Here is a 24462-nt window from a genome sequence, read left to right as displayed (position 1 = left end):
ATTAAACTGAATAATGGCACTGCTTTGCTCTCTATCATCTACAGTGGTGAGTTTTCAAAATATACTCCTGGAAGACTAAAGACTCAATAGAATTTCCTCAGGGTTCCTGTCAGGGTTCCCCTGCCATCCCTGTTCTTTAATCTTCAATCACAGTTACTCATTTTGTTTACAGAGCTGTGTAATTTTTGTTTTTAAAAGGGATCTTCCAAACTCAAACTCTTCATAATGCAGCCAATAGCTATCAATTCAGAATTTATTACTACTGCTTTTTATAAACCCTGTACATCCAGCCATTTCTAAATCTGTCTTCAGCTTGCTGAATTACAGACAAAGTTTCATACCCTTATCCTTTGAACAGCTATTTTTTTCCTATCTGCAACATTATCTTTGTGTCTTAGGAATTCTCCAAAACAATCTTTAAGACTCAGCTTTCAGATAGCAAAAATCTATAAAGCTTCTAAGTGGCTCCTTGTTTCCTCTTCTCTGTTCCTACAGTACTTTGTACATGCTTCTATTACAGTCACTACCACTCTTCAATTTTCTGTATCGTTACCAACATCTGCAACCTTAGACAAATAACTTCTGTAGAGCTTTGGTTTCCTCATCTATAAAGGGAGGTAAGTAAATACAATATCCAAGACACTGAATTAAAAGTTGTAATACATGAAAAAGGCTTAGAAAAGTACCTGGTCCATTAGAGTTTTTCAATGTTACATATAACTGTTTTCAGTAGTACCATCACTGCCACTATTTGTCTATATGGGTCCATTAAGCTGTGAGTTCTGAGGGATTAGTTTTGTATCCCTAACACAGAGCTCTTGGTAAGAACTCAAAGTCAGAAGATACTGATCTATATTCTGTAATATGTAATATGAATATAATGACTCAATTGATATCTTTAGTTTAAAATTATTTGTTTCCCAGTGTCTTCAGCTGCTTCTTTTTGCAAGAGATATTATTTAATACGAAAATTCTAATTTCTTTATAGTAACCTTTTTGCAGACTAAAATGAAATAAGTTTATTATTTATTTTGAAAGTAGAAGCAATTTCCTTTTAACTATTTCAATAGACTCATCTAATTGAAGCAGATCCCACCTATAATATATACATATGAAATTAAGTTACAGACCAGGTTATAATCGCTTAAAGGATCTTTATTTGCAAATTTTAGAATTAAATGTGTGTGTATATACACACACACAATGTGTATCAGGGAATTCAGAATTTCTGAAGTTTCTTTTTTCCTTTTTATTCCCTTTTGATAACTTGTTTTCTACACATGGTAAGAAAATGGAAAACGGGAAAATTATTGCAGTTTTATTTTACATTTCAAAATTAACTGTTTCATGTTTGATACATAAAATTTTTAAATGTGTTTATGAATACAAAGATGAACATGGGGGTTTAAACACTGACAAAATCTTATAATAAAATAATAAATATTTTAAAACCAGATTTCCTATTTTTATAACATACCACTGAAAAACTAAATTCATAAAAAGTATATAAGAAAATATGATTTGTGTTCTCTTTTCAAATATATGCTTTGAAAGTAAGTCACTTAAGTTACTGGCTGTTCACAACACTTTAAAAAAAACATACAATGCAGCAAATAGATTTACATTAATTATAACATTTTCTTCTGTTTGTAGTTTATTCACTGTGATTCATATATGCTCCATGGAGGATCATTACTTAAGGAATTCTTCAGGTTAGAATCACAACCAAATTTTGAACACTTGGTCAAAGCGTGAAAATGCAAGGTCCTGGCATTAAAAAGCACCCACAAAGTTAGAATACTTCAGATAAAGACAATCTTAATGAGGCTCCATAGCAACCATCTCGGTAAGCTGTACCTTATTCTTATTAAGGAAAGTCTTTACTGCTGAGGGCACTGTGTCTCAGGAGTTGATTTGGAGGAGACGTATAGAATAGGGTGTGATTTCTTACAAGTTTCCTTTCCCAATTTGCTTGCAGTTTCCTTCCCTTCTTTAACTTCTGTTTGAAGCCTTGATTCAGCAGCTAACCTACAGGCATTAAAGCATCCACTCTGAATTCAAAGGTAGTTAAGAAAAAGTAAAGAAACAAATTCCTAGTATAATGGGCCTCCAATAAAGCATGTTTTTTTTCTTTTTTTTAATGTATAAAAGGAAAATTAATCATAGTTGATTCCAATACTAATAAGAAAACAAAATCACAGCCTGTCTAAAAGAACCTTTTTATATCAATAGGGTTAATTTTTAAAATGTTATCATGAAAAGGCCTAAATCAAGGAGTTAAAATATGATGGGTATCTATCGTGATAAGCACAACTAAAATACTAAAGTAGTATTTTAATGTTAGCATGAAAAAAGTGCAAGATAAAAATAACATGGAATTTGGGGATGTCTACTTGCTTAAAAAAATTAAGTTTCAGCTAGTAGAAAGATAGTTTAGGAAAAAATGAACAGTGGAAAGATACTTTTTAAAGGCCTATAAAGATTCTTTACAGCAAGAGCATCAATTAAATCTATAAAGCATGCATTAGTGAAGTTCCCAAGAAGACCAGTATATATTGTTACTAAATTATCTTAGAATATTGTGTCTAATTTAAGCATGCAAAAAACAAAAGTTTGGAAACATCTTAGGTTAGCAGATGGACTCACACACACAAAAAACAAATGTTTTGTAGTATTTTGTTTTTTGTGCAAGTAGCAAGACAAAAAAATTCCCAATGTGCTACTTGATTTAAACAAGTAGCTACATACACCTGCTTTAAGTAATTTTTATCAAGCAAAAAAGGGCAGAAAAAGAAATGAAGACAATATAGATAGCAAAGTTTGCACTGATCAGTTTTGGAAATCCATCTCCAGAAATATACAATGGTCAAGCATACTTAGACAATGAACTACATAAAACAAGCATAATCAGCTGAATTCATTTCAGAACTTTTTGAAACCATGTACTTGTATGTCAGGTATCATTCAAGTATATTAAAATTTTAATTTATGTGACTTGTAAATTACAACATGATTATATAGAAATTCAGGGAACGGAGTAATAAATTACCCTTCTTTATTATAATAATAGTAAGTAGCTAACATTGTTGAAGTGTTTTCACTTTTGAGTACTACATTCCATAGCGCTGAAGACTTGAAGAGAATCCAGATAAAATATTTAAGGAAGCCCTTATACATAAGGTGGGATGTGTCTTACTATTTCAACTCAAATGCACAGTAGTAAAATGTCTTATTCTCTACCTCTCTATTTAAGACTGTTATAGCCCTAGCAGTACCTTAAAGATCTCATTTCACAAGACACAATTCAAGTTAGCTAGTTTCACATCAATAGGTTTAATTTTTTAAATGTCTAAACATATTTTATCATTATTATTTGTGTTTGTTTTTTTTTGTTACCAGGGCCAGGGATTAAAGCCGGGACCTCGTATGTAGAAAGTCAGTGCTCTACCACTAAGTCACATTGGCTCTCTTATTTTATTATTATTATTATTAGAGGTACAAGGGCTGGAGATTGAACTCGGAACCTCGTATGTGGGAAGCCATTGCTCAACCGCTGATCTATATCGGCTTCCATGAGGTCATTTTTTCATTTGTTTGTTGCTTGTTTTCATTTTTAGGAGGTACTGGGGATGGAACTGGGGACCTTGTATGTGGGAAGCAGGTGCTCAACTGCTTGAGCTACAGCTGCTCCCCAAGATATTTTATTTCAAATGCATCTGTCGGTTGCATGCAGACTTCCTTCTTTTTTTATCTTCTTCATTTCCCTCATTCATTTTTTCCTCACTGTTGGTCCTGCTGTATACATTCAGAAACTATGTTTCATATACCACTCTAGCCTCATCCATTGTTACCTTTCTCTTCCATTCACTTCCTCTTATCTTCTGACCTCTGTTGTTATTATTTTTTTAAAGAACAAGGCCCTTAAATTGTTAATTCCTTCAGACATATGTCTGAAGTGTCTGACACTTTCTCCTTTAATCACAAACTCAATTATGCAGAAACTAGAGGCTTTGAAGTTTTGGTGTAGAATGAAAATAAATTGTCTTTGATATTTAAAAATGTCAAAATATGTATCAAAGCCCATTCTTGAAGGTTTAGGATGAAACAATTTCAATACAAAATTTCACCCAACAGTTTTTTAAAAGGCTGAAATTCCCTAGACTACTGGAAAGCATGTTTAGAAAGTAAGTTAATTTGTCTTTCTTGAACCACGAAAAAAATAACAGTCCAGTTATTCAAACCAACAAAACATTCAGAGATGTATTAGATGGTGATAATTCTGTCTCATCAAACAGAAAAGCATCTTTTAACAAAAGTATAATCCTCTTATTCAGGAATCCTTCTCCTTGCAATCATTTTAGTCTTCATTAAGGTTTTGGAAAAGTTGAAGGTAGGCAGGTGCAAGTGGTACACTGCATGCAATACTAAGAAAATAGATACAGAAACAGATAGCATAGTTCATGCAGCAAGAGAGAAGAGATGGAGAGGTGTGCTGGTGGCCTTGAGGAAAAAAGGACACTGACCTGGGAGAGTGAGGGGTGTTTACATTTCTTTCACTTAAGGCTTCAGAGTCGGCTGGAACCCCAACGAGTTTCACACGTTTCTTTTCCTTCGTTAGTTGCATATCCGTTGACGTATTTTTGTTGGGAGAGAGACTGACTACTGTGTTTACAGAAACTGTCTTTTCTAACTGCATGTTGCTATCTTCTAAATTGTTAGGACGCGATTGCGCCTCCTCTTTCCGAACTGGCAATCTATAAGCTTCTTCCCTGACAGCACTGTTGTCACAGACATCTTTAGGGGTGGTTACATCCACAGGCAGTACTTCACGCCTCTTTTTGAGTACAGGCACTTCAATTTTCTCTAAGAATAAAAGCCATTAAGAAAAAATTTATTCAATGAATAAAAAAAAGATACAACCCATATAAAAAGGCAAAAAACTAGTTATTATATGTACACACTCTTTTTCTTTTCCTTTTATTCGTAGTCTTTTAAAAACCTAATCATCTCCTGATTGAAACACATCATTTCTGTTATCCTTTCTCTTTTTCACAGACTCCATTAACTTTATCTTATCTTTTAAGGATCACTTGGCTATAAATTTTTCCTTGGGGGCACAATATATTTGACTATAGGAATAAACACTTAATGTTTTCTTCTGGTATTCTGATAAAAGTTGGAGGAGTGTTTGTAAGACCTCAGCACAGAGATGAGAATGCAGTGGCAAAAAGTCAAGAAGTTCAGGTTCAAATCCTAGTATTAAGACTTAGGAGATGGGCGAAATTGGGCAAGGACTTAATCTCTCTGAGCTACATTTTCTTCATCTGTAAATGGGGATTCGAAAGCACTCCCTTAACTCAGCACTGTTATAAGGATTAAATGAAAAGAACAGATTGAACTCTAAATACTGGTAACTTTGTGCCTATTAGTCTCACCAATAAAATATACCCGAAATCTGATCACTTCTGACCACTGATACCCAGTCTGAACCATGTCGTGTCTTACCAGGGACTACCGCAAGAGTCTTCTATCCCCATGGCCTAATACCATTCTCTTCTTTATGCAACTCCAAACACATGGTGATTGAATTAAGTACTCTTAATACTTTTTCCCCCATCCCTGTAATAATGTATCTTTTATTTTCAAAATCAAAATGTTAGTGAAGTCTGAGGACCCATGGTCAGAGGTGGAGTTGGTGTTCTCATTCCACACTGCTGCTTTTAGATCAGCATTTCCCCTTTCTCTTGTACTGCTCCTTTGAAGTCCACATCATCTGGATATATCATTTTTCTTCTCATCGCTTAGTTATGTTCAGTTCAATAGATATTTGAAATTCATAATGGATAATCCCTAAATTGGGGGTGGGGGGTGTTATTGGATGAGGGGGAAGAAAAGGGATGAGAGAAAAAGAACACTTTTTAAGCTATATAAAAATCTTTTTATTCCTGACAACTTCCCCATTACTGTTGAGAATCACTGCACAGTCACTGAGACAGTAATGAAAAGAGGGTGTTAGGAATGTGAACAGAATAGGGGCAAAAAGAGCTGAGAATCCTTAACCTAAGCCATGTGTCAAAACTTTTTTTTTGGTCTAAGAACCATCACATTCTCAGGCTTCTTCATGTTTAGGCTTTTATTTTATCTATTAAATTTACATTCAGTGAAAATTGTATATAAAATGCAGAGACTGTATGGTTAGGCTATTTGCTATCTAGTGATTAGATTGCTGGTTGTCCCCAAATATCTGTTCTACTGTTCCGCCTTAATAGTAGAAGCCTCAATATTTACTTGGGAATATGGTCCCTGAGAAACAAGACTGCATTTGTAGGCACACCAATCTTCATAGCAGCATTTTTCACTATTGTCAAAAGTTGGAATCAAGCCAAATGCCCATCAAGAGATGAATGGATAAACAAAATGTGATATATACACACAATGGAATACTACTCAACCGTAAGAAGGAATATAGTACTAACACACAGGATAACATGCATGAATCTTGAGGACCTTATGTTGAGTGAAGCCAGTCAGGCATTGAAAGACAAATACTACATGACCTCTCTTGATATGAATTGAGCAAATCAAGCTGTTTCAGAAAGCTAGAAGCTGGACAGTAGGCTTAAAGGAAACAGGCAGGGAGAGGAAGGTTGTGTGATGCCTACACAGGTGAAATCTATGATAAAGTGGAGAAAATAATAAAAATAAATAAATAAATAAAAGACTGCATTTGTCAGCCTTCTTGTAGGCAGGTGAGAGAGACCAGTGACTAAATTCTGCTCAATGGGCTGCATGCAGACCAACAACACAGGAGAAGCCTGGCTCCCAACATGGTGCAGTGCTACATCAGCCCCGGCATGCCTCTGCCAGACTCTAATCAGGGAGGGGAATAAATGCCTATCTTGATTAATTCCCCATTATTTTAGGTTTTCTATTATTCTCAAACAAATTATCTTAACCAGTTCAGCTCCCAAACAGCTCCTGTCTCAATAAAAGTAAAACTGTTTGGTGTTACATAAGATGTTGCAATCTTAAATGGGCAAGTCTCAAATATCAAGGTTCTACTATGCAGTATGATGAATTTAGACATCCAAAAGGAATACATACTATATTGATGCATACCTAGTTCTTTTAATATTTTCCTATACAGTGTGTAACAACTTGTTTTAGTAATCACAGATACATAACCACAAATTACTCTGTAATAGGATTTGCATAAGCCATAGTAACCAAAAAAAAAAATTATATAATTTCTCTGAGCTACTCATGATTTAAAAGACAAAAATATACACGGCATAAATACCTTCAGGTTCATACTTCAGCTTTAATTCATCTAATTTAGCTCTCAGTTTCATATTTTCACTTTGGGAAAGCTGGAGGCATCTTTCATTTGCAAAAAGCTTTCGCTCAATATCAAGAGCCCGCTGGCTCTCAAATAATGCTTTCATTCGCTGTATAGACAGTTCACCTTTAGTGCTTTCATTTTCTTTGCTATTATAATAAAAAAGGAGAACAAAGAAATATTAAAATAGCATACAATATAAATGAATTAGTAATTACCACAAATCTTTTATTGTATATTTGAAGTCTTAGTTAAAAATACATTTCCCTAGGATGTTTATTAACAAAGAAACAATAAACAATTAAAATAAGCTTTAACAACAGCACTTCCAAATAAAAGTATCTCTAAAGGACATATAGAACAGGAGAAAATATTATTTTCCAAATTTATGCATGCTGCATAAATTCTTTTTTTAAGTTTTAAATTGTGAAATTTATTCTTGAAAAAGTTGAACTATAAAAACATTTTCTTTGTTAAAGTTCTTTTTCCTTACCAATGTACAAAACTAAACACAAAGGAAAAGAATAATTATTCATTCAAGGCAAGTATTTTTCTTCAATAATCAGCACTAATTATCATGAATAAGTCTCATGTATTGCACACAGATATTTTTGTTGCCTTTCGTTTCTGGAGTTTTCTTCTGACAGTTTCAAAAAAAATTTCTTCAGTCACTAATATTCTTTATTTTAAGCAAATGAAAAGAGTTTTCATCTTCCCCTTTACCTTATTTGGACACTTACTTTAAGTTATCAAGTTTTATCTGAAGTAAATCGGTATAGTAAGTGTTATCTTCCAGAACACCAGAGCTGGATGAAGGTTTAGATTCCGTACTTTCATATAAACTCTAAAGAAAGCAACAATTTTTATTATTTAAAATATGTGGCAATTTAAGTTAGTATACATTTATTAGTAAGAGCAATGTAACTGTCATTTATTAAATGCTTATCTATGGTAGGCATATTGCTAATCACTACACTCTTACCTCATTTACCTTCTAAAGTATGTACAAGTATTAACATTCTTCACTTAGCATTAGGAAACTGGCTCACCATGGGTTAATAAATGAAGAAGAGAGAATCTGAATCAAGATTCAGATTCCTATGGCTTAAGATGGAAAAAACAAATGTTCAATGGGTTTAATTCTGGCCTGTATGACAAAATCATAAATTAGAAAAAACATGAAAAAGAGTAGAGCTCCTTAAGGGGTTTTTGGTGCCTACTCTTCTGAGATTCTGATGGAAACTATACAATTTCTGTAGGAGAAAAAATGATGTAAATCTGTCCAAAACTTGCAAACAATTTCAGTGACTGCAGGTTAAAAAACCTGATTTAAAACCAAAATCCTTGAAATATAGTGCTCGGCTCATTGATGGGCCACATAGGTCTTTCAATTGATATGCTGAAAATTCAACCAAATTATGAGAACTTTCACCAGTTCTTAGAAGACAATGAAATAAACTTACATAAACTTAAAATTTTTATGATGCACTTTACAATTTAAAATGTCTAAAAGATTACTGTTTATAAAAATTTGTCATTTATAAGCTTTAATTAGCTAACTAAATGTTTACTGAGAAGATATTAATGCTCTTTTAATTAATTTTAAATTTATAAATTTTTTGCAATCTTAAATGAATACCAATGAGCTTTTTTGGGGGGCTAGACAAGATGTATATACAGAAACACAAACATGCAAGAAAACACTGAAAAAAAAGAAAAAGAAGCTATTATGGTGGGGGTGGGAATAGCCTTACCAGATAAAACATACTATAAAACCTTTATAATTAAAAGTATGGAAAAATAAATAAATAAAAAGTATGGTATTGACACACAGATAGGCAGACCAATAGAACAGAAAAAAAATCCAGATATATACTCAAGTATATATGGAAATTTGATATATGATAAAGGTAACATCTCAAATCATTGGGGCTAAGATTGACTTTTTAATGATGCTGGGACAACTGTATAGTTATTTGGAAAAAGATAAAATTAGATTTATGCCTCACATCATATATAAAAACAAATTTCAATGGGGATTAGGTCTCTAAATGTAAAACTATACAAGTACTAGAAGGAAACATAGTTGAATTCCTCTAAAAACAGGGTGTAGACATGGGCTTCCTAGTTATGACTTAAAATCCAGATGTAATAAAAAAAACTGATAAACTTGATTACATACAAAAATAAACACAAAAGCATGGCAAAACATTTAAAAAAGCAAAAACACCCACCCACCACCACAACAAAAAGGAGCACCACGATAGACATAGCAAAATTAAATTAAGCTGAGAGAAAATACTTGTAAGACGTATCACAGATAAAGAACTAAAATCCTTTATCTTAATATTTAACTCTCAAAAGTCAAGAGGAAAAAATAACTAAAACCTGATAGAAACATGGGTAAAAAATATGGCCAATTTACACATACACACACACAAAAATATACAAATCCCTTATGCATATGAAAAGAAGTTCAACCTCATTCATGAACTATTGTGGTTAATAATCAAGAAAACGTGGCAATGATGTGGAAAAAGTGGCCATGGTGGCTGCTGGGTGCGGGGAAGGGGAGGAAGAGAATAGATGTGGAGGCATTCTCGGGACTTGGAGTTGTCCTGGGTGGTGCCCCAGGGACAACTGCCGGATGTTGTATGTCCTCCCATGGCCCACTGGATGGAACGTGGGAAAGTGTGGGCTATGGTTTGGAACACGGGACATGGGGTACAGCGATGCCCGGAGATGTACTCACCAGATGCAATGGATGTGACATGATGATGGGGGAGAGTGTTATTGGGGGGGGAACAGTGGGGTGGGGGCGAATGGGGACCTCATATTTTTTTAATGTAATTATCTTTTAAAAAAATGAATAAATTGAGTAGAATTTGAAAAAAAAAAAGTATAATAAAGAACAAAGGACCTAAAAAAAAAAATAACTAAAGAAATATGAATGAAAACTAAACTCCATTTGCTATATATAAGACTGCTAAAAATTAAAATGGATAACATTCTGTTGTGAGGGTATGAGGAAATAAGCACTCTCATATATAGGTGGTGGGAATGAAAATTGGCATAAGCAGTAAGAAGGAAAGTTTGGGACCATCTAACAAAATTACATATGCATTTACTTTTTGATCATGCAATCCCACTCTTAGAATTAACCCTGAGGATACACTGCTACCAATAAGAAAATGTACAGGGAAGCGGATGTAGCTCAAAGGATAGTGTCTGCCTACCATATGGAGGGTCCAGGGTTGGATCTCTGGGGCCTCCTGAGCCATGTGGTAAGCTGGCCCATGTGCAATACTGCCACATGCAAGAGTGCCATGCCACACAGGGGCACCCCCACTAGGTGTGCCGTACGCCCAAGAAGTGCGCCCCATAAGGAGATCCGCCCTGCGTGAAAAAAGTGCAGCCTGCCCAAGAGTAGCACCATACACACACAGAAAGCTAACACAGCAAGATGATGTGACAAAAAAGAGATGCGGTTTCCCAGTGCCACCTGGTAAAGCAAGCAGATGCAGAAAAACACACAGTGAATGGACACAGAGAGCAGAAAACAGGGGGAAAGGGGAGAGAAATAAATAAATAATAAATCTAAAAAAAAAAAAAAAAAAGAAAATGTACAAATATGCAAGATGTATTTTGTAGCATTGTTCACAACTGCAAAATACTGGAAACCATCTAAATGTCCAGACAGAGGAGGATGGATAAACTACAACACATCCATACAATGGAATTCTTTGTAGTGGTACATAAGAATGAGAAAGATAGATCTCTTTAAGCTGGGCCAAAGTTAGTTCCAGGATATACTGTTAAATGATACAAAGGAAAGTGCAAAGGACTATGTATAATACACTATTTTTTGTTCAAGGAAAGAAGAAACAAAATATATGTATACCTGCTCATTTCTGCAAAAAGAGACATGGGACAAGTAAACCATTATCATATGAAACTGGCTGTCTATGAAGGATGGGTAAAAACATAGAGAAAGATGAGAATGAGGTAGAAAGGATGGGAGGTAGGGGAACTTCTCCAAGTATACCTCTTTTTATACACCTCACTTCTAGAATCATGTTAATCTTCCATATATTGGGAATTAAACGCAAATTCTAGAAGAGGGGCAAAAAAAGAGAATACAAACAAAAACAAACAAACATGTCTTTCAAACTAGTAGCATACTCATACACAAGGGGGTATGGGAGGAAAAAGAAAAAAACAAAGCCAAGTAACTTTTTGTTTTGTTTTTGCTTGCTTTGGTCTTTTTTTTTTTAAGAGGTACCAGGGATTGAGCCCAAGACCTAGTACATGGGAAGCAGAACACAGTAAGTTAGTAATTGCAAAATAATGTGCATTCTAGGACTGAGCAAATAAGCAAATAAATTGAAGATAGTAAGAGCCATGTTTCTCACTGAAAAGGGTTAAGGAATGATCCTTAGGGTATTAGCCTTAAGTTGGGGTGATCAGTATGAATGCAAGGTTTTATTAATGTATAAATGTAAACATAAATATATACATACATATAAATGTAAACACATATACATCTAGCTACTGTCAGCTGAGAGAGTCTAGATTCAATGACATGCCAGTAGCAATAAGTATACCTAGTGGTAAGTAAGGTTCTTTACTATTAGGAGCCAGTGCTCCATGCAGAAATGCTGATTCCAGGGCTGAGGCAGGTGAGCCAGGAATATCTTATTGTGCTAGAGAGAACGAAATGCTCAAAGAATCTGGGGCCAGAGAATAAGAGAGTACTCACAAAAAAGAGGGGCTTCTACTGGCCAAATATGAGATGATTTGAGTGCCAGCACAATTAAGGAAAATGATTCCATTTATATGAAGCTCAGGAGTATTTGTAAATGTAATGCTGAGACAATGTTAGGAGGAGGGTACTCACTTAAAAGGATATGGCAGAGCCTTCTGGGGTGCTAGATATATTCAACATCATGATCTAGGGAATATTTACTTATGGGTATCCATATGTTAAAATTCACTGAAGTTCTGGACACTTTGAGGTATACTTATACAAAATAATTAGACAGTAACCACAAAAATGAATTAGGGTAGTTTGGCTGTACTAAAAGAACCAACAACCCAAAACAATGAAAAGCAAAAAGAAACCAGAGGAGGAAAAATAATTTAAATATTGGGTCACTCTCAACTGAAACAGAAAGTTAATTATATAATAAAGAAACCTATTCAAATTAATAGTAGTAAGATGATCAAACTGAACTTTGGCTGCATTTTTTAAAGGTGCCACACATACCTTAAATTTCTCCAGATTTCTAATTTCACCTAAAAGATGTTTTATTTCACCATTTTTCTGTTCCAACATGGCAAGCAACCGTTCCTGCTGCTCAAATTCAGATTGAGACCCTTTCATCTGCAGCAGCGTAGCAATTTGCAACTAGAAAAAAAAATTTACAAACCCCCCAAATAAAATTCAGTGATGGAGAAGAAGATTTTGATAATCATATACTTGGTAAAATTAATATTTTGTATTATATTACTTTGTACTCCTAGAAACTAAACTAGCCATTTCTAGTCTAAAAAGTTGAAAACATTTTAATCAAAAACTTTTGCTATATCATGTAACATTAACTTATTTTAACTATGAGTGATATTTAAGTCTATAACATATTTGAAATTTTGCTGAAACAAAATTTAACTGCCTGGCAGTGATCCAGAAGTAGGTCACATAATAGGCAAATAAGCCTGGCCAAATGTTGCACTCATCATATGCACTACATGTAAGAGTCTGATGGAGTTTCTCAAAAATTTTAATTAACTTCAATTATATTAAGTGGGAGAAATTATTAATCTACTCACATTCACAAATGTGAGATTCTTAAATGACAATGAAAAGCAAAGATAAAAGGGAATCTAAGGACGTTGATACAATCCTTAATATACCACATTTTTTTAGAGTAGGAATCACCTTACCTAATTATGACAGCTAAACCTAAACCTGGAGTTGCAAAGTAATCAGAAGGAAGTTAACTAGAAACTAAACCTAGCATTTCTTTCTAACTTCAAAAAGTTCTAGAGTTCTAGAAAGCATCAATTACTTTAAATACAGTTTTGAATAAAGCAAGCAAAGATACAAGGTTGCAGGTGTGTTTAAGAGGAAAAGAGAAAGATGATTTTGACATTTTAAAGAACATCCTTTTTGTTCTTGTTTCAGACTGGAGGCCAGGCACATTCAGCCTAAAACAATTCATAATGCTACCAGTCTCTAAAGATAGCAGGGGACCTCATGGGAACATTGGGAATTAAGAATAGTGGCCCAACAAATACTGAAAGAAAACAAACAGTAGATATGAAAAGATTTACAAAGAAATAATTTCCAAATAGGGCAGTCTCAGTAAATGAGGCAGCACAGTATGGAAATCCTCAGAAATAAAACCAAGAGCTATTATTTATTAAATAAAGGCTTACTATTTGTCAAGCATTTGACAAATGCTCAACCCTCAGGACAATTCTAAGGTTCAGGTTCTATTATTTACACTCACTTTACAAATGAGGTAACTGATGCTCTTAAAAGTTAAAATACTTGTCCAAGGTCACAAAGTCAGCAAGTGACAGAACTAGGATTCAACCTCAAGTTCATTGAATTCAAAAGCTTAATCACTGACCTTTCCTATTTCTTTGAAAAATCCCACTATCCTGAATTAAAGGAAGATGTCCATGCTTCCAGTTACCACTGTAGAAGAGTCAGGTATAATAAATAAGGAGTCAGGATTATAAGGACTGGTACAATATTGAAATCTTCCTAATGTCCATATTTGTTTTTCAGTTACCCCCTCTTTGCCTACAATGAAGACTAGCAAAATCCTCAAATTTCACTCCATAATAAGCCCTTGTGGGAGAAGTAGAGAACTAGCTTTAGTTAAAGCAGGAACCTTAGGGGTATGCTCAGAAAGAATCCGGGCCAAAAGCAGGAAATAAAAACTTTTTAAATTCCTTTTTCACCCATTCCACAAGAAAGTTTTATACCTCCCTGGGAAAACTAGTGAGTAACCATAAAAAAATTAAAAAACAAAAAAACAGTTTTGCTAAATATATACTACTAAATCTTTATTCTAGGGTTTACTTTTTTAAAAATAAAATATAAATGGGATCTTTTTGATCACCTTAAAATATTTTCTTAAACCATGCAGTTCTAGAAATAACTATATAAGTACATTCTTTGAAAGAAAAAAAATGGCTTCTTTGACATATTTGTACATGTAAGGCAGATTCAAAATAGGTTTACTACACCTTTGATGGTGATAATTCTATACCTTCATTCTTTGCATCTGTTCTCTATTAAATGCATTTTGCTTCTTTAGTGATTGATACTTGACTTTCATACTAATAAGCTGACGTTCCATTGCTGCCCTTCTGTCTTCCACCTAGAAAATATTAACATGTTTAATTGTTCTTGTATGTGAAATGCTAATTTATTCATAAGAATATTTATAAGTACCTCTGCAAACAAAGAGTTGCCTTTACTATTGGGATCCACAGCTTGCTGGAGCGCCTGGTCTAACTGCACTTGAAGATCTTGATTAGCTACACGAGCTTTCTAAATTCAAAAGAATATCAGTTAGCAAACAAAAATTAGATTAATAAGAAAACAGCCTATAACAAATTAGAAAAGACAATAAAGATGATACTGTAATCATAATACCTCTAAGGCATTATAGTAAGAAACTGCTTCCTTCTCTCGTTCCTCTTTTTCTTCTTTAAGTCGGTCAACCTGGCGCAGTAAATTAGTACTAAGAAGTTCTAGTTGTTCCTGTTTGTACTGTAGTTCATTCACCACTTCTTTGAGGTTGGTCTAATCAACAGGAATTGAAAAAGAAGAAACTGTCTTAATCCTTCATTTAACAGCTAATCAGTTTATCCCATAGCGGTGGTTCACACCCAAAACTAAAAATCTAGCCAAAGGTTGTAAGGTAAGTAATAAAATAATTAAAATTACTGAAATTTTCAGCAGAGAACCAAATAAAAGGTTCTAGAGATTGCTTTTTTTTTTTTTTAACTTAAGGTTTTAATTAAACTTAGCAAGGATTAAAAACTATTTCACATGCATACTGCATTTCAACTTCCACTGCACCAACATTTTGTATTGGACTTTTACAAACACAAACTAGGATCACAATTAATGGCTCTAAATCTTTCCAAACATTTCATTAATCTATAGGGAAAGCCTGCCTTACATAATCATGTAATCTAAAGCTATACTATATTTGAAGTAATTCATTTAAAAACTCTGTAAAACATTTTAAAATTAATCAGATCAAAGTTGGACCAAAAAATATTTCAGCCTTAAAACTAGTTCCTAAGGGCTATTACAAAAACATGTAAAGGTTAAAAAAAAAAAAAGGAAAGAATGAAACTAACATAGCACATGCTATAAAAATTACCTTCATACTTTCCATTTCAGTCAGCTCAATTTGAAGGGCCAGCATCTCTGAAGACATGGTTTCGTGTACACGCTCAGACATTATCCGCATTTCCTCTGATTTACAAGAGAGGAGTTCCTTCTGATGTTCTACTTTGTGCTTCAGCTGCTTTTCATTAAGCCTAGCTTCATCTAATTCAGCTTTCAGTTTTTCTAACTAAAGAAAAAAAAATCACAGTCTTATGAATGAAAAGGTAACTGTCTCATGGAAGCGGATTTGGCTCAATGGATAGAGCATTGGCCTACCACATGGGAGGTCCAGGGATTCAAGCTCAGGGCCTCCCGACCCATGTGATGAGCTGGCTCATGCACAGTGCTGATGTGTTGTGCCACAAAGGGGTGTCCCCGGGTAGAGCAGTCCCATGCACAAGGAGTGCGCCCCATAAGGAGAGCCGACCAGCGCGAAAAAAACGCAGCCTGCCCAGGAGTGGCACTGCACACACGGAGAGCTGATGCAGCAAGATGACATAACAAAAAGACAGATTCCTGGTGCCACTGACAAGAATACAAGCAGACACAGAAGAACACACACAGCGAATGGACACAGAGGGCAGACAACTTGGGGGGAGGGGTGCAGTGGGCAGGGAAGGGGAGAGAAATTTTTTAAAAAAAGGTAACTGACTCAACAGAAGACATAGTTGCTATACAAACTGCTCTGATAGCTGCAGGATAACTTGTTTTTTTGGAAGACAGTCCAGCTGAACAAACCTATTTTACTACCTTTTCTTAAGGTCCCATAGTTCCAAATCTTAGGAAATTGAAGCTATATAGCTTAAAGGGAACAAAAGTATAGCGGAGGGATAAAGCTATAGAGTCAAGTCTAGGTTAAATCCCTCCTGGGAGAAGTTACTTCCTTGGGGAAGCAAGCCTCATTTCTCATATGTAAAACCGGTAAATGATGGCAACTGAGTTACCGTGAAGCTCAAATGGGAGGTGGGGTAAAACATTCAGCACAGTGCCTACCATTCACTAACTGGTAGCTGTTATCAATAAAAAAGCTTTCTCTTAATGTACATAGTTGCTATAATTAAATTGAACTGTGTTGAAGAGGGTTCCTAGATCTCTAAGATGACACATAAAAGATAAAAGCCTCTTAGCTCCATTTCTTTCCCTTTTCTATTTTCATGGTTGAAATAAAAATTTAACCAAATCACATGCTAAAAAAAAACATCTTTCTGAAAAACATCACTGATTGATCTAAACTTACTGCATGGTGAGACTATATTGGGATTTCCTATTTGTCCAAGGCTAGAAACATTTAACAGACAGTGACAGACCTTATTTTTTAAAACGTATAAATAATCCATGCAAGTAACGAGAGTAGGCAGCCAATATATAAAGTGATTTGAGAATATCAACAGGACTGAAAATACTTTTTGACTGACCTTGTGTTCCACCAAAGAAGCCAATTCTATAACTGGCCTTGCCACAGGCTCCAAATATTTCCTAATCTATTTTTTTTTTTAGGTAATGAAAGCTACTGCTAAAATGAAAACAATATCCAGGAAAAAAATATGCTGCATCATTATCAATTATTAGTGTCTCAACCCAGATTAGTTTCAGAAAACCTAAACTACTATCTCAAAAGTGGTATGCACCATCATTCTAATGATTACATGAAAGCATATTTTGATAGTTTATTTTACTGTACAGTAGGAAAAATATACCCAGCTTGAATATATGATTTCATTGACATCATTACTTAGAATGAGATGGTATTTAGAAAATGGGTCAATTTAATGACAAATTAAGTAATGGCAGAGATGGTACACTGATGTGGGAAAAATCTTAGGAGGTGCTACATAAAAAACTGAAATTGGAAAACAGACTTCTGAGAAAACCTAAAAGTCAGGAAAGTTTTGGTAAAAAGGGGTCTGGAGAAGTCAGAGTAGACTTTGTACAAAGATGAGCCACAATCAAAGGACTGCTTTCTTTGAAGTAACCTGTAGGTATAGGTGGTAGCTGTGGGTGGCAAAAGGGAATAGATAATTGAACAATTGTTGTCTACTTTGTATTTATGCTTGATATGGAGTGAATATAATGTGTCTTTATATTAAATACAGTGACTCAGTAACACAAGCTATGGAGTCATACTGCCTTAGTTCAAATCTTGACTGGTAATTTCTAGCTTTGTAATTCTGGCCAATTTATTCAATCTCCCTAAACGTTTTTTTCAACTGTTATCTAAACATAATAATGGAATAATGGTATTCTCACAGAGTTACTGTGAGAATTGGATCACATTTCTTAGTTTACCTTAAAAAAGCAAATAGTATCAATTTTTAATGCATATCAATTTTCAGAAACTACTGCTTTCTTTTATGGAATTAAAAAGCATACCACTAGTTGTAGTAAAGGCTGGAAGACTTCTATACTCTGTACTGTAAAAAAGGAGGGCATGCTGGTCAGTACCTGTGACAGTGAAACCAAAACTCCATCACAAATATCCAGTTACCAAAATTAAATACTGTATTTAATTAGTTGAATATTATTTATAAAAGTCCCTTGGTAAACACCTGTTTTTCAATGTTGCCGCGCCCAACATTAAGATAATGACCCTTTGATCTTAGTTATTTTGTGTAGGCAATATTCAAGAAAATCTTCACCTAAGTTTACAGATGGCAGCATAAACATGGGAGATTCTTGCTCTGAAATACAAAGATTCCAAACCTTATTTTTTAGTTCATTCACTTCCTGTCCATGGCTTCTGCTCAGTTGTTGTTCTAATTTCTCGAGGTGCATTTTCTGCTGTTGTTTAATAGCTTCACATTCAGAGCTCAAACTTTCTAACATTCGACTCTTGAGCTCAATTTCTCTCTGAAGAGTGTATTTTTCTTGTTCATAATTCTGAAAACAGATCCAATTACTTCAATTAAATAAAAATAGCTTAAATTCTCACATATACACAGTTCTCAACTTCAACTGTTTCATTCCTAGTGTCACACACTTACTTTCTTCATATCAACCATACACTGAACCTGGAATGACTTTATAGCTGATTAGTCTTAATAACCTCAGAGGGGCATTTTGTGACTGTTTAAGTCCATGCTAGGATATGGTAATTGCTTCTTTGCTCTACCAAGGAAGGAAAAGTGCTTCATGGCATGTCAACATGTCAAATAATGTGTGATAGGAAAAAAAAATGATTTAATGGCAAATAAGATTTCCTAGTGAGAAATACTTGGTTTGATAATGAGATGCTCTACCTGTACCTCTGAACAAAATGAAGAAATAAAGGTACAGGTAAAAAGGAGAAATACTGAATTAGCACTTACTTTCTGAAGGCAGTCACCTGAGAAATGTTCACAAAATGACTATCAGTATGAATACAGTGCTGAGACAGAAGTAATATTTAAGAGGGCTTTTGCTGACTAACAAGGAACTTTAGAGATAAAAGGACATCAGTTCAAACTCCTTCAACATGCTTTAAATAATAGGATAAAATTAAGTCAAATAAGAAAAAAAATTTTGAAACATTCATATTATTCCCCCATAAGCCTTTCTATAAAAAATTCAAGCAGAATCTTAATTGTTGAACTAATGCTTAAATTTGACGAATTACTTCCCAAAACAACGGAGCATAATACAGTATTATTTTCTTTTAGATTAATAATCTTTACCTTTAGGACTTGGTATTGCATTCTTAGTCAAGAATCGTATATGGAAAAGTAAGGGTTGCCGTTAGTTATTTCTACTTGCCATTTTACCATTTTGAGAGTCAAGTTTAATATAAGTTGCTCAGTATTTATTAAATAAAACTGATTTATTCATTCTTTCAATAAATATGTGTGTGCCAGGCACTAGGGATACAACAGTGAACAAGGCAAACAAGATTCTCTCTCTCATGGAGCTTATAATTTAATTCTGCAGAGAGTTAAAAGAGAGCAAGTAGCGTTAACTTTACACAGTCAAAGAAGGCCTCCAAGCTGAGGAGACACATAACTGAAACCTCAACCATCAGAGAACTCAATCCACAAAGAAAAGGGAGTGAACATTTCAGGAGGAAGCAACAAGTAGTGTAAAGCCCACAGGTGGAACTAGTACAGCTAAGAACAAGGCAAAGGGTTTGAGATGAGGCACATAAGAACCTGCAAACCCAACGAAGGAACTTGGATTTTGCCTTAAGTATAATCAGAAGGCTTTGTATTAATTTTAGCAGGGCTGTGACACGATCTGTTGCATATTTTTAAATGACCTCTATGATTGCTATGTGAAGAATTTATTGTATGAATGACAATATGGAAGAAGGCAACCAGGTTAGAAGGCTACCATAGTAGTCTAAGGGAGAGATGATGCTGTTTTAGACTAGTGTGATAGTAGATTAGATAGAGGTTTTGTTAAGTCAAGTTCTTAGAAAATCTGTTGATGACTAAATGTGAGAAATAAGGGAAAGGAATCTAAGAAATCTAGATTTCTGACTGAAACAACTGGATGAATGCTATTACATTTACTAAATAAGCTAATGAAAATTACAAGATGTTTGGTCTGTATGCAGGGAATTAAGTATTTTGTCTATGTAAGTTTGAGAGTCTACCAGTGAACAGGTGAATACGTAAGTTTGGACTTCAGGGAGAAATAAGTGCTTTTGTAGTTTTGAGTGTCACGGGGCATTCAGATGTTATTTAAAGCTATGAAACAAGATAAGGATACCTAGGAAGTGTGCAAAAAGACAAAAACTAAGATCCAATATGTGGTAAACAGGGCAAACATAACCTGATTTTTCAAACACTGAATACACTGGGTTGGAAAGAATATTAGTTCATTTAATTCATTCTCCTTTACTGTGTGGGTAGGGACTAGATCTAAAATCTTGAGAACAGAAAATAATATTAATAATAATTGCTAGATAAGATAAAACTTCGATAGCTAAACACACCCTTGTAACAGAGAAGTCCAGAGTCTTACCTCAGTCACAGTCATAATTTCAGTACGACATTTATCCAATTGATTCTGTAATTCACTTTGGCTTTCCACTAATTGTAAACCATACTGTGCAGCTTTTAGTCGTTCTTCTTCAACCTCTTTGAGCTTGCATCGCAGATCTGTGATTATATCTGCCTCCATGTTCTTTACCTGTTTTTAGCCTACTGTATTTTAGAGGAAATAAACTGCTTGAGCTTCTCCATATAATGAGATCAATAATCACACACACACTCAACACTATTGCCCAATAAAGATATATTAAGATTTTCTTTCCGACCTGTAAGTAGTTAACTTTGCATCTTTTTTTTCCAGAGCAAGATCTGGCAATTCTGTTACCAGATTTGAGACCAAATCAGAGTAAAAAAAAAGATAAATGCATTTAATTTTGTTTCTAAGAAATTCAGCATCAGGAAACTGTTCAGCTACAGTGCACTAATCTTCCTTAAATGCTAAGGTAGGGTAGGCCTCGATTATATGACAATACAGGTAATTAAAATTAAGAGAACAGTGAAAGAAAAGAAATTAAGAAGCATTATTGTAGCATGACTGCTACCTAAAATATAAAAAGGAAACTTTGAACAATGTTCAAAGGATTATGATGTGCACAAATTTCCACACAAGCATTAACTTCCTTCACACATTACATTTGCTTTACTGTAAACAGACGCACTAGTATTTTCTCAGTTACTCATAAGAGAGGATACAAAAATAAAAACTATGTTTAGAGGAAATTTAAGGACACTGTGCTCATTCTAGCTTTTCAAGGCAGGACTTAAACATTATATATAGAAATTCAATTTCATCATCCTTTCCTATTTGGTCCCAGCCTCTTAAACCAGATTCAAATTTAGCTTTGCCTTTAAAGAATGTCAGGCCATTACTAGAGTATTCTCCTATGTTTCCAGTCAATGTCGTCATTTAGTCAACAAATACTTTTGAATGTCCTATGTTGTAGGTTCCATTATTGGGCACATCAGATACATTAGAGGACAAAATGGACAAAATTGCTCTTTCATGGCACTTAAATCTCAGTGAAGGAAGACTAGCAATAAATACTCTAAAAATTAAGTCCTTTAGAAAGTGGAAACAGGGACAAAAAATAGAGCAGGATAAGGAACTTGAAAGTAGAGGTGGGAATAGAGTAACCAGAATGAAATTTAAAATAAAGGGCAGAAAGGGGAGAACCCTCAGGTGACCTCTGAGCAAAGTCTTGCAAAGTATGAGGAAATTAGCCATGTTAGGGAAGGTTTTATTTAGGGAAAGGTTGTTCCAGGCAGAGGGGAAGCCCTGAGGTAGAAGGAGTCCAATGGAGTGAACAAGATGGTAGTGAGGGCACAGGAGGTAATAAGGGAGAGTGAGCAGATAAGGCCATCTGAAGGATTTTGGCTTCTACTATGGGTGAAAAGTGGAGTCACTGTAAAATCTGGAGTAGAAGATTTATATATCTTAAACAGATCATTCTGGCTACTATGTTCAATAGTTTGAAGGGGAGAAAGGTTGGAAGCCGGGAGACCAGGTGAGATGAAAACTCAGAGCAGGGCGGTAGCATACCAGGTGGTAAGAAATGGCTCGATTCTGTATATATTCTGAAAATAAAGCCATGATTTTCTGATAAACTGAATGTGGGATCTGTGAAAAAGAGAAGAGTTAAAATGTCTCTTAGGCTTTAGCCTCAGCAACCAGTAGAATGGAATTCACATCAACAGAAGCATGGAAAACTCTTGAGTAAAGAAAGTTTTGGAAGGAAAATCGGGAGTTCAGATTTGAACATGAAAGATGTCAAATACATAGCTGGATATCTAAGTAGGAGAGAGGTCTAGGCTGGTGATATAAAGGTGGAAGTTAGCGTAAATCCTTGATATCACCAAGGGAGTGAGCAGAATTAAAAAGAAAAGAATCAAGGATTAAACCCTGTTAAGACGTGGGTCTTCAACTGAGAATGATAGGGGAGATACAGACTTTGAGAAGAGAAGGTACCCTATGTTACCTAGGGCTGGCAGTTATTGCTCTAAAACATAAGACCTTTTCAAAGCTGTACAAGGTGGACAAGCCAGGTAAATATTGGAACTCTAGTAATAAACAGTTATTGAGAATTTACCAGTTGTTAGGCAGTGTACCTCAAATGCATTACCTCATTTAATTCTCTTGATGCATCTAAGTACTATTGTACATCTCCATTTACCAAAGAAAAAATGGAGCTAGCCTCAAGACACCTCAATCAGAAATATCCAAGGAAGCGAAAAGGTTAATTCATTGAAAAGACTTGCTGGAACTTCTATTATGGGTCAGGCAGTGTGCTAGTATTGAGGACATAATGGTGACCCCAAAGTGAGACAGTATCTCTGTCTTTTTAAAGTTTATAGTCTGTTAGTAGAAAGGCATCAATCAAATCAAATAACTGAACAGTAAAGTTACAAATGTGATAATTGCAAGAAGAAGATGGTGCTACCTGAGTGCATAATAAGGGAGAGGCATCCTAATTTGGGTAGTGGGGTATGTGTATGCAGGGAGGGGAAGGGATATGGACAAGAAAGGTTTCTCTGAAGAAGTGACATTTCAGCAGAAATTTAATGGATAAGCTGCAAAGAGATGGAACCAGGTTTAAACAAAAACTACAGCTAATAATATATGTCAGGCACTGTGCTTGGTGCTTTGTATACAACTTATATAATCCTCTCAGCAGCCCCAGGAGATAAAAGGTATTTCCCCCATTTTACACATGTGCAAACGGAGGCATAGAAAAGTTAAGTCACTTGCCGGGGTTACCTGCTAGTAAGTGGCTAGGTCAGATGGGAACCTGAGTCTAGCTCCATAGCTGAGCGCACCTAACCATTCTGCTGTAACGCTTGTCAACAACATACCCTGTACAAAGCATTTAGGAACGAGCCTCTAGGAATCGAGCTGTGTACGTTCTTAACCACTACTCACCGGCAGCATGAATTTAAACAACTTACTGTTCTGCTGCCTTATCTTTTAAACAACACCACCTACCTAAAAGGTTACTAAAAGGATTAAATCAGATAATGGACGAAAACCAACTAAGGCAGAATCTGGCACACAGCTGTCTAGTCTGTCAAAGAGAAAGATAATGCGAACCACATATATGGTTTTAATTTTTTTAAGTCTCCGTAGTAAAAAATAAATAAATAAACCCAGGTAAAATTAATAGTATTTCATTTAATCCATCAAAAATATTGTCATTTCACATGATCATTACAAAATTATTAATGACATGCGCCTTTTTTGTGTACTAAGTCTTCGAAATCCAGTGCGTATTCTACACTTACAGCATTTTTCAACTCGGCCAGTCACAGGGGCTAGCGGCCACGTACCGGGCAGCGCAGAGCTAGTGTGGTTTATTACTATGCGGCCCAGGCGGCCGACCCGGCCAAATTTATTCAAATTCCCCCGGGATGGGGCGTGGCGAGGCAGCCTACGTTAGATTAAGAGCCGCTCGAAACTTGTTGTTTCGGGTTTTTTTTCCTAAAAGGCCTGGGCCGAGACCGAGACCCCGGGTTTCTTAGGCCTTGCTGTCTCCGCCCCAGGGGCCCTCCTTAAGCTGCTCCCCACCACTCTCTGCACACCTGCCTCCCACCAAGCCCCTTACCCCTACTTCTTTCCTCACCCCGTTCCCCTGCCGCTGCAGCCGGTGGCTCGTGCTGAAGATGCGTAACCGCGGGGGCCACTTCACCATGCAAACGCCTGCTCATTCAATCACCGGTAGCGCCGGGCCTTTTTGAACGCAACTCCC

At 35.3% G+C, this 24462-nt stretch overlaps 1 protein-coding gene across 1 annotated transcript; it reads right to left on the bottom strand.

Annotated features, from left to right (window-relative positions):
- Positions 1 to 1134: 1134 nt before the first annotated feature.
- On the bottom strand, positions 1135 to 24462 carry SPDL1 (spindle apparatus coiled-coil protein 1). The gene is made up of 12 exons (XM_004468193.4): positions 24337 to 24462; positions 20694 to 20875; positions 18459 to 18635; positions 15751 to 15945; positions 15012 to 15161; positions 14808 to 14906; positions 14623 to 14733; positions 12606 to 12746; positions 8080 to 8183; positions 7301 to 7488; positions 4524 to 4863; positions 1135 to 2028 (listed from the first exon to the last, which is right to left on the bottom strand). The coding sequence occupies exons 2-12, from the start codon at positions 20850 to 20852 to the stop codon at positions 1881 to 1883; spliced, it is 1812 nt and encodes a 603-aa protein (XP_004468250.1). The 5' UTR covers positions 20853 to 20875; positions 24337 to 24462; the 3' UTR covers positions 1135 to 1880.

The sequence above is a fragment of the Dasypus novemcinctus genome, chromosome 2, assembly GCF_030445035.2.
Source record: "Dasypus novemcinctus isolate mDasNov1 chromosome 2, mDasNov1.1.hap2, whole genome shotgun sequence".
Taxonomy (NCBI): Eukaryota; Metazoa; Chordata; class Mammalia; order Cingulata; family Dasypodidae; genus Dasypus; species Dasypus novemcinctus.
This window is presented reverse-complemented; position numbering and strand designations above follow the sequence as displayed.